The sequence below is a fragment of the Gobius niger genome (assembly GCF_951799975.1).
Source record: "Gobius niger genome assembly, chromosome: 7".
Lineage (NCBI taxonomy): Eukaryota > Metazoa > Chordata > Actinopteri > Gobiiformes > Gobiidae > Gobius > Gobius niger.
The window spans coordinates 25830304-25841194 of record NC_136858.1 but is presented as its reverse complement, the minus strand read 5'-3'; the positions used below and the strand labels follow the sequence as shown (position 1 = coordinate 25841194).

The 10891-nt window shown below is 40.1% G+C and overlaps 1 protein-coding gene across 1 annotated transcript; it reads right to left on the bottom strand.

Annotated features, from left to right (window-relative positions):
- Positions 1-1378: 1378 nt before the first annotated feature.
- On the bottom strand, positions 1379-9590 carry psap (prosaposin). The gene is made up of 14 exons (XM_079560232.1): positions 9443-9590; positions 7166-7299; positions 6975-7049; positions 6761-6886; positions 5953-6144; positions 5601-5744; positions 5470-5526; positions 4002-4154; positions 3838-3930; positions 3079-3262; positions 2570-2733; positions 2406-2486; positions 2218-2325; positions 1379-1642 (listed from the first exon to the last, which is right to left on the bottom strand). Exons 1-14 carry the CDS (start codon positions 9474-9476, stop codon positions 1610-1612), a joined length of 1578 nt encoding a protein of 525 aa, XP_079416358.1. The 5' UTR covers positions 9477-9590; the 3' UTR covers positions 1379-1609.
- Positions 9591-10891: the final 1301 nt, after the last annotated feature.

The following is a 10891-nucleotide window of genomic DNA, read 5'->3' as shown; positions in this document are numbered from 1 at the left end:
CGCCAGAGGAACAGTTATTGAGAAAAGAGAAAAATCACAAAAATGCCCAAAACGAGTAAACCTATTCTTTTTAGTTTGACAGTGAATTCAGAAAATAAAAGCGGGAGATACGAGACCTCGCTCCTCTCATTTGTGCAATAAGAAACAATGTGGGACAATGGGAAAACTGTGCAAATAAAACCTAAAAAGTTGAGCAGTAGATTACTGTCATAAATATGAGGAAATATATATATATATATATATATTTATATATATTATAAATATATAATTTTTAATTGAATGATTTCACATCAAAATCAGGCATAGGCTATGAGTAGAGATGGCAAAAAACTCTATATTTTCTGTGAACCAGTCATGATAGAAGAAACTTGCTGACTATTGGCCTGACCAATCACAAGCCCCCCCTCCCTTTTCCACCAAACCGGTCGAGTTTGCAAACCGCTCCAGACCCCATGGCTGAAGTGGTCCGGGACTGGAGCAGTTTGGACCTCCCTTTTGGAGCGGAGTGGTTCACTTTTGGCTGTGGAAACATCTTCAAACCGCTCCGGTCCGTTCCGGTCTGGCCTTGTCGAAATGGGGCTTATGGAAACAGCTGCAGTGGAGTGATATAGAACTTGATTTAACTATTTAAATGTTGCCGGGCTAGGTGTACATTATCACTTTTTAACAAGACACCCTCCAGCCAATCAAAATCGAGTATTCAACCAGACCATGGTATAAATACCAATAATGCTCGATTTGAAAATGTGTACCTCGTACCTGAAGATGTACCTGTCAACTAAATGACTTCCTTTGATCGATTCATTGCTTCTAATGACTGCATCCTTCAATAACTCAACTTCAGTATTACTCCGATGTCAGTGCACATGCTTTTAACTGTTATTCATTGTAATGTTTGTAATAATGTATTTTGTAAATGTTTATTCTACATGATTGGTGACGACTAAATGATTTGTTCTCAATTGACTTACCAGGTGAAAAAAAAGAATGAAAATAAAGTCCACTAAATGATTGTATCTACACTGGTGTAGAAGTAAAAAGTGCCAAAACAACTGTAAATGTGTTATTTTATTGTTAAAATGAACCAAGTGTATGACAGCTGATTAGGATATGGAAAACAAGAGGTTTCATTCTGACTCAGTTTTTAATCAAATGAGTGCAATCGTCGCGAGATGATCTTTGACACCATTAACAGAAAATTTAGATATTCACGGTAATGCCTTTTGTAATACATTGAACATAAGCTGAACAGTCCAATTTGCCGAAGAAAATACAACTGCGACCTTCAAAAATCAACGAGGTGCACGGCCATTGTAAAACATTTAAAACTAAAACATTTATTTACACACAAACATTCAAATCCTCAAAAATTCCAGTGAAGTTTTATCTCAAAAAGCGTTTGGCGTTCGGTTTCATATCACAGCTCTGGTGTCCCCCCCCCCAAAAAAAACAAAAAAAAACGTACATCCAAGTCCCTTTCCACTGTGGCATTATGCAAATTTAAACATGTCATTTTAATTCCATTATAAAAGACAAAATTAAAAGTGGAAAGCAGCTACAGTAATTTTAATTCCCAACATTGAAAGTCAGTTTACGCCGGTTTCTTCTGTTACCACACGTGGCGCTTGCAGTGCTCCACAGCCTGAAGGAAGACACAGGTGTTGTTAAAAGACAGGCATTTCCTGTTTGTGTTTTATAAGCCATACTTTTCTATATAAATAAAAGTTAAAAAAAAAACACTTATAAAATTAAAAACTGTAAAACATGAAATAACTAGCTGCAAATGGGTAAAAAAAAAGGGGCTAGATGCAAGTTCGCCATTTTATACTCACTACTGCCACCTCAGGCCATACGTGTAACTGCACCATCTATATTAAGCTCATGCATGACGGCAATTTGGACCCGAATTAACACCTTTTTGAGTGACAGTGCAGGATTTTAGAGGCAGTTGTGAATAGGTCCAAGCTCATTCTACACATTAGGACATTGTTGGGACATGTAGGGGGAGGAAAATACATAATTTGGACATTTTTAAAGTCTGTATAGTCCCTTTAAGTCATTAGTTAAAAAGGAGATTAACTCACACTGCCTACCTTGCAACAAATAACTTAACTAGGATATTAAGAGAAACGCTTCAGAATCTCTTTTTGCAGGTTTGACAGTGCACCTGCCTTTTTGTCATTTTAAAAAAAGAGGACATAAAATGACATTTCTTACATTGCAGCGAGTGGCCGTCTCCATGCTCTTGCACCAGAAAGATGGCCCCCAGCTGCACTGCTCTGTTCCCAGCAGCCTCTTCACTGCTCCAGGGCAGGCTCCCACTTTCTGTTACAGGCACAAATATAATCCATAATTGCAATACACACTTTGCTAAAAGCAACTACAGAACATTAGATTCCTCTTACCATGCACACAAAGTCAGGGTCCATCATCTGCAGCAGCAATTCCACCAGCGTTGGCTCGTACTGATCGACCAGCTGGTCACACTGTTGATGGGTCGTTCATGTAAAGATGAAACTATGTACAAAGTAGACATAGCAAAACTGCAAAAAAACAAAGTGTGACTAACCTCGGTTTGGTAGGCCTGGGGCAGGAAATTGCAGACCTTCTTCACCGCCTCCGCGATCTGTGCCTCAGTCGCGTTCTTCTGCAAAATGCCATCGACGTAGTTGACGGCCAGTTTGCAGACTTCACAGAACTCGCCAGCTTGGAAGCGAGCCTCATTGAGAGCAGCTAGGAGGAGAAAAAAAAAGATTTACTTTAGGTGTTTAACCATGAGGGGTATGGATATCAAGGTGAACGGTTTCTACATTTTATCATGAGTATAAATATCAGTATGACTGGGCCTGCACAGTTAATTGGAACCAAACCAACGTTCGCATTTTAAATATCAATCAAATACATTATTCTCTAGATTTAAAAAAAAGAAATATTAAACTATGTAAACCACACAGAATATAGAAAATGGAACATGTCACCAAAATGTTTCACCAAGCGAGTCACCTTATCGAGGTATGCACGAGGTATAATCTGCTCACAATGTCCCCGCTTGTTGACAACAGTTAGTAAACCACATACCAACATATTTGCGGCTGGAGTCAGTGCAGAGTCCCAGGACGGTGCAGACGGTCTTGGGATCGGCCTGCTGCACCAGGAGTTCAATAATGGCCTTGCCGTAGGTGTCAATCAGGTCCTTGCACTGGCCTTTCAGACTGGAGGGCAGGAAAGTGCACACCTTCTCCACAGCATCAATCACCTCTTGCTGAAGGCAAAAAGAAGTGACGTTAAGCAGATGCAGAGAGACAGAGAGACAGAGAGACAGGGAGACAGCGAGACAGAGAGTCAGAGAGTCAGAGAGTCAGAGAGTCAGAGAGTCAGAGAGTCAGAGAGTCAGCGAGACAGCGAGACAGCGAGACAGCGAGACAGCGAGACAGCGAGACAGCGAGTCAGACAGACAGACAGACAGAGAGACAGAGTCAGAGAGTCAGAGAGTCAGAGAGTCAGAGAGTCAGAGAGTCAGAGAGACAGCGAGACAGAGAGTCAGACAGACAGAGAGTCAGAGAGTCAGAGAGACAGCGAGATAGCGAGACAGCGAGACAGAGAGACAGCGAGACAGAGAGACAGAGAGACAGAGAGACGGTACATTTTAGTTGCATGTTCCTCTAAGATGGGGGGAAATCTGCATCTGTCTATTCATTTTGAGGCTTGATGTTTAGTATTACATTCCTTTATGTTGCTAATGCCGTACTTTTTCAGAAATTTTCCCCATGTTCATCATGTCCAATTAAACACGACAGGATGAGGTGGTGTCATCTGAAACCCATTAATAGACCCTACCTCTGTCGTCTCATCTTCCAGTGTGTCTTCCAACTGCTTCATCACAAATTCACAGATGGCGCACTGTGGGGACTCTCGTACTCGGACCATACGCTGAAACAACACAGTCTAGTTAAATATGAACTTATTGGCCATTTACTCGGCACATATTTTAACCCGCTCACCTTGGGCGACTCCACCTTTGTGGCCGGGAACATCCGGAGAGCAGGAAAACTCTCAGCAGCAGGTTTGACCATGGCTGGCTGCAGACTCAACATCGGGACTGACTTCTTCATGGCGGCACAGAAACCAGCTCTGCAGCAGAGGTCCTTTGGAACCTAAAGGAAATGCAAAATGGATATCGTTTAAGGAGACATTTCAAACATGCAGCTCAAAGGCTTAAACTTGAACAACATGCATTTGTATAAACTAGGATTAAAATACCATTTCACTATATTGTCACCCATGCAAAAGGCAGTCGACCCTCAGCTCAGTGACAGATTTCTTGGCTCATTCCATTTGACAAGCATTTTACAAGGTTGGTGGCAGATAGTAAGATCGGGAGGGACGGTCCGCTGTGATTGGTCATTTGAATCAATTACGTAAGTGAGTCTTAACAAAGCCAAAATCTTCTGTTTGGCTGGCAGGAGTCTGTCAACATCCTCGCTGATTTGCAGACTGATTTCTAAGAGTTACCCATAGCTTTAAAGTGTTTAATTGTCTAATTTAATGCCATTGTATGATATACACACACTATACTTTTGACACCACAAAGAAATCGGGGCATATTTAATTTCTTAAGATGAATGAGAAATAGGCTGTTGAGCAAAAAAAAGTTTTACAATTTCAGCCAAAGCATTAAAAATATTCAAGTAATATAATTATTCTATGAGAGATTAAGACTGAATGGCAGTGGAATACAATTCAGGAAATCTTGCATAAATATCCCATGCATGCTACACTATTGAACCTGTACCTAAAGCTAACCTTAAAATCTAACATTTTAGGACTTTCACACAGCGTGATTTCTGCCTTCCTCATATTACTTTAGCCGGCCCTCCACTCTCGATCCGACCATCTAGCACTCGTCATATCACAAGCATAAACATACTCGGCTGCAAATACAGGCAGGCACCACAAGTGTTCTAAAATACTGCATTCTGTTAATCCATGTCATGTGAGCTTAAAGGAGAGGGTTGTGGGTTTAGTAGTTTAGTGGGACGGACATGACAGTGATTCACTTCAACTACATCATTGACATGCATCGACACGCTAGGATGAGTAGAACCACAAGCAGCAGGAGCTAAAGTTAAAGAGGAGGCTACAGGCGCAACACACAGACCTACCTTTTCCTTTGGAAGTGGCACATAAAACCCAGAGCAGAGGAAAACAGGAAATACGAGTGAGACGTAGTAATGGAAGACGAGATGAAAAAGTAAATTTGGATATATAGCAATTGCGTAGGATCTCAATTGGTCACATGCCAGTTATTATTATTATTATTATTATGAGTCTTAAATAAGCATAGCATTGCACAATAGGTTTTATCTGCACAGGAGACACTGGGATGTGATCAATAGCCATGACAGTAAGGCTCAGGAATAACAAAACTCAGACGTTGCAAATGAAAGAGCAGGGAGCTCAAGCGCTTACCATGTTCTCAAATTGCTCAACGATCATAGGTGCGTACTGGCTGACGTACTGCTTACACTGTGAAAAGGAAACATATATAAGTGAAAGACATTATTTATCTATTTTTCTTAAAACGTGAACTAAAGACTCACCATATCAGACAAGCCTGGTCCCAACAGGTCGCACTGTGACTCGATCTGTGCGATCATTTTGCTGACAAACGCTTCATCATCTTTCATTTTCTTTTGAGCAGATGTGAGAAACTTAATGCAGTCATCGCATACCTCATCATTACCCTGGAAGTGAAGTACAGATAGGTAAAGAGTCAACTACTATGCTTAAGAGTTAACAATCAGACAAGGTTCATTTACAATGGGTTCACTAAAAATGCTACTGAAACGCTAAAATTATGTTGCATGTAATGTGCATTTCATCTATACAAAATGTTAGAATGCTACAATACATTATTACTATCCACCCACTGTAGAACAGCTTTGTTTGCACCTTTTTGGGCTCTTCCTCTTTGGCCATCTCCTGGGGAAACAGGAGCTGGGGGATGTTGAGCATGAATGGGCTCGCGACTTGGGACAGATCCATTTTTGGGATTTCGTTGGACTGGATCTGTTCCACTTGGGCCAAAGCTGCCTCTTCTGAGCGGCACAGTCCCATGGCTCCACACACCACATCAGGATTGTCCTAAAGATCGAAACATGGGTTAATAACATTGGCCCGTTACAGTTATTTACTCTGTTTCCCCCAAAGCTTATTATGCAACTGTACAGTATCGAGAAAAAAATACAATAATCCTTAATCCTCTTCATGTTTAAGGAGAAAAACAACAAATTCAGAGTCAATACACGATAAGCAATGCCCCTTCCCTTAAATAATGAGAGAATAAACCTGTGATCTAATGTAAATGCACTCAGTCACGGGGTTTAATGACACAGAAAGCACTTTGTTCTCTTTCGTAGGACTCACTTCTCCATCAATAGCCCTTATTCAGCTGCTGCACTTTGCACAGCTGCGTCTTGTGTCACTTCTCTCTCATTGGGAGAGGACTAAATATTCTCAAAGTCATTGATCTTGTTAAACTCTATTCCTGTGTCTTCTTGAGACCATTGAGAAGTGTTGCCCATTGTCTCCTTAATGCCCCTAAGCCTTAATATTTTTGGTAGTGTAACTTAAAATGAACATCTAGTAGGTTTCACATATATAGGTGGAAGGGGTCCCGTTTAGGAGATGGTTAAAATCTCAGAAAAGAACATTTTGAGAACTGGCTAAGTTAAAATGACAACTTGTGAAATGTGCTCACCAGTTCTCCTTCGATGATACCGATCAGAATGGGGTAGTAGCTGTCCACCATCTCTTTGCACTCTGCAGTCAAACTCTCGTCTGGGATGAGCTGGCAGGCTTTCTCCAGGTATCCCAGAATCTCGCCCTAAACACAGAAAACCTCTCCTTTACAAGGCTGTTTACACATATGGGAAAATAGCTAGACAGAGATTGCTTCTTTTTTTTTTTTTTACCTGAGTGGCATTGTCCTTCAAAATCTGCTCCACAACAATGATGATCTCTTTGCACAGGTCACATGGTACGGTTTTCTGTGAGAGCAGGATAAACAGCGTCAAGGACAAGAAAATAAAAAGCAAATACACAAACAACCACAGTGGGATTAAGAGGCTCTTGGCACAAAGTAAAAATGATTCGAGAGTCGTACCAGCTGAGGTTTGTTCCACACATTCTGTTGACAGTGGGGAACCGCTCCACAGAGAGAAGCCGTCTTTACATTCTGGCACCAGTAGGGGGGGCCACGGGCGCACTGTTCGGTTCCCAGCAGAGGGCTGGCTACAGCTGGAAACAAACAAGTCATATCTCATGAACTTTAGTTTCTGCTGCAAGTCAAGTTAAACCCCTCCAGCCAATTGCCATCGAACTACTGCAGTCAATAGATCAGAGTGTCACTTCTTTAAGAAATTTGGAAATATTTGTAGATTTGAATTGCTTTTCATGATGTCATCAGAATGAATGAATTCTTTAGCATGCCCTTATTGTCTTATAGCCTTATAGTTTAAAGTCTTTAGAATTTTCTATTTATCTTAAGTTAATATATTTTATATGTTGCACGATCGACCAAAAACAAATTCCTAGTTCTGATTCTGAAATAAACTTGGGTTATTATTACTTCTTAATCTTTTTTTTTGTTTTACTTTTTTAAATTGCCATCATAATTCCCTCTTTCATTTGTCAGTAATTGAACGTCTCAATCAATCAAGGAATTCTGGAAAGGAATTCAGCAAATTAATGGGCAATAGTTATGGTCATACAAAAACGGCATCTCTGCCATTTCCTATAACTCCATGAGAAACCAATTTATGCCAGATACAGTATTATTAAATGTTTATAAACTGATGTGGGCCATTTATTACAGCGGGAGTTCTCAAACCTTTCACAGCAAGAAGCACCTGGTAAAATCAGTTCTGAAAGATGAATTATTTTGGACTAAAATATTAAAATTATTGTCTAAACAGGATGTAAACCATGTCTAAACCATTAAAGCACCCAACTTAAAAGCATTACTACGGTATAAATTGAATAACCGCCAATTAAAACAAAGGCTAACATTGCAGATGACCCCAAGTACAACATGAACTCTTAAAAAAAAGAGAAATGTGAAAGTAGTATGTGGATGTGTGTTTAATGTGTAAAATATTTAACTTGTCGAGCCCATGTTTACCCCATGAACTTAGGCTATCAGCAGGTTCTCTTACATTCCTATTGTATGTGAGCCAAGATAAAATAAAAAACCTACATGAGGAAGTAAAGTTCTTATTATTCTTATTAAAGACTGAAAGTGAAAGATACCAATTGTTCATACCAAAGTAGTTACAACACGCTCAGTCACATGATAAAGTAACAACAGGCTGTCCTGACACTGGCTATAAAGTTATTGAACTGTAGTTAAACCTTTTCACTGTGTGGCTGGTGCACAAATCCCCTTGCTATTATTATACCACAAGGTCAACAAAAGACCAAGAGATTTTAGAGGAAGTTGGAACTGACATGGCCCATTTTGACCCACAATATGCACTGAAAGTGAAAAATTAGATGCCTGTTTTCTAAAATAATTAGGAAGTCAAGTGAAATCAAAAGTGAATAAAATTGAAAGACAAGGACAAAACAGTCACCATTGTTTGCAGAAGTTCCGCTTGACAAAGTCATTGATTGTTCAGATCGACCACAGACAAAAAGCCATGATTGAACATTGATTTAAACAGAAATGATAAGAAGCGATTGGGTTTCAAAGTCTGATATGGAGATAATTCTATCAAATGATAAAACCCGTTGAAATGAGGAACAAGTAAGTATTTTAATTTGCATTTTCAAGAAGTGATAGTTCCCCTGTTATAACTTCCTTATAAAAAGCAGCATAAAGTTTGAGAAATGAAAAAAGGTAGGGCGTTATCAGTATGAAAAATCATCTTAAGTTAAAGCTGACAGCTGCCGTTTTGTATTTACACGTATGTTTAAAAATAATTTAAAAAAAAACTTTAACAAACACACAATAAAAAGGATGGATGTAAATATTGGGGGATTTTGCCCGTTTACGAACTATAATATAAAGTTTTAACAGCTCCATGGAGACCTCCTCCTAACAGTGTTTATCGTTAGCATTAGCATTAGCCGCTCTTGTAGCTAGCGGTGACACATAACAATGTACAGAATGTGCAAACTGACTTAAAGTGAATTTAGGGAAAAGACACATAGGACGTGAACTGTGCCTCGACTGTTTTATTATCTTTTGGCTTCACATTTGAAAAAGGTTGAACAAATGCTCTCGAAATGACAATCTTTAAACTAGGCTCTCCGCTTCCGCGTTGTTGTTGTGAAACGCACTTAGTTGTACAGTACTCCGTCCTGTAAATGGACGTTTGCTTCAATGACAGGATGTTTAAGCAAAGAGTCCATAAACAATATACTGTGCTGATATATCTACCTGTAGTCACGAAGAGCAGAGTTAGAAGCAGCATGACTCCGCTGGTTTGTGTTGTCTGAGGTGGAGATAACAGGCTGTATCGGAGGTCGCTGCTGTACTGTGCAGGCGGCTCTTACTGTGGCCTTTATTATGTCTCAGTCAGCTGACTCCAGACATGTGACTATGACTCGGCTTTGAAACAGCAAAAAACACTTCAACCGCCAGTAAAAGGGCACACAGAAAGAGTACATAGTTGAGTCAGCTTTAAGATGTCTTTGGCTTATTGTTATACATGTCTGTCCTACTTACATTGTTGCTTTAATAAAAAAAAAGTAATTGACAATAAAATATTTTAAAGAGGGGGTATTATGCTTTTTTCAGCCACATAGCACCAGTCTATATCACACTACAATGATGACGAAACCTTCTGTTGGTCTGTCAATGCAGTAAATTAGAATAACTGCCTTATATAAAATTGCTCTTTCAAAATGGCGTTAGCAAATGACTTGAAATAGGCCTCTGTCTCTTTAAGAACCTCTGACCCTTTCCGACACGCCCCCTCCACACGCTGTCTGTGGCATCACAACAACACTGCGCTCGTCTCAACAGTATTGAAACTACGATCGGTGCATTTTAATTTTTATTGTTGGAAAGGAGCTACTGTTTATCACTTTGTGAACAATGGCCACACAGGATATGATTTGAAGACGAACCTTCCACACCGGACGCTTGGAAGGGGCTCTTGCCTGAAAAATAACTGCTGTTTGGAGGCTTCTCTTTGCATCTGCCATGCCCTATGGATCTCTAACTATACCCCCATGGACGACACCAGGATCTGCAGGAGCCCATACGATTCAAAGACGGACATTATCTGTGCAGGTGGACAGTGGTTTTTCGAGGTTACCCCGTTAGCTTGTTATAATCGACTACAGCTCATTGTTGATGAAAAGTCTGTAATAAACCACAAATGTGTAAAGCCAGGCTCATTGTGTGATCATCGTAAAGGCTGCTTCGAGTAGTTGCCGGCTTTATTGACGTTATTTGTGCATAATATGCTGCCTGTTTTCAATGAATGTTGTGAAGGTGAAGGTTGTTAGCTTGCCGTGGCTAATAGGGCCTTAGCTCCGGGAGAAAACCACTCGGCTACGACTCACTGTAGATGAAATGTGAGCAATAAACTACACAATCAACAAGCCCGGCTCAGTGTGTGATCATCATAAAGGCTGCTTCAAGCAGTTGCCTGTTTTAGTGACGTTTTCAATGCATGATATGCTTGTTTTCATTGAATTTTCCCGTTAGCTTGTCGCGGCTAGCTTGTTAGCTCCGGGAGAAAACCACTTGGCTATGACCCATTGTAGATGAAATGTGAGCAATAAACTTCCAAATCAACAAGCCTGGCTCCGTGTGTGATCATTGTTAAACGGTTCTTTATGTGTGTGGTGGTTTTATTGACTTTATTTGTGCATATTT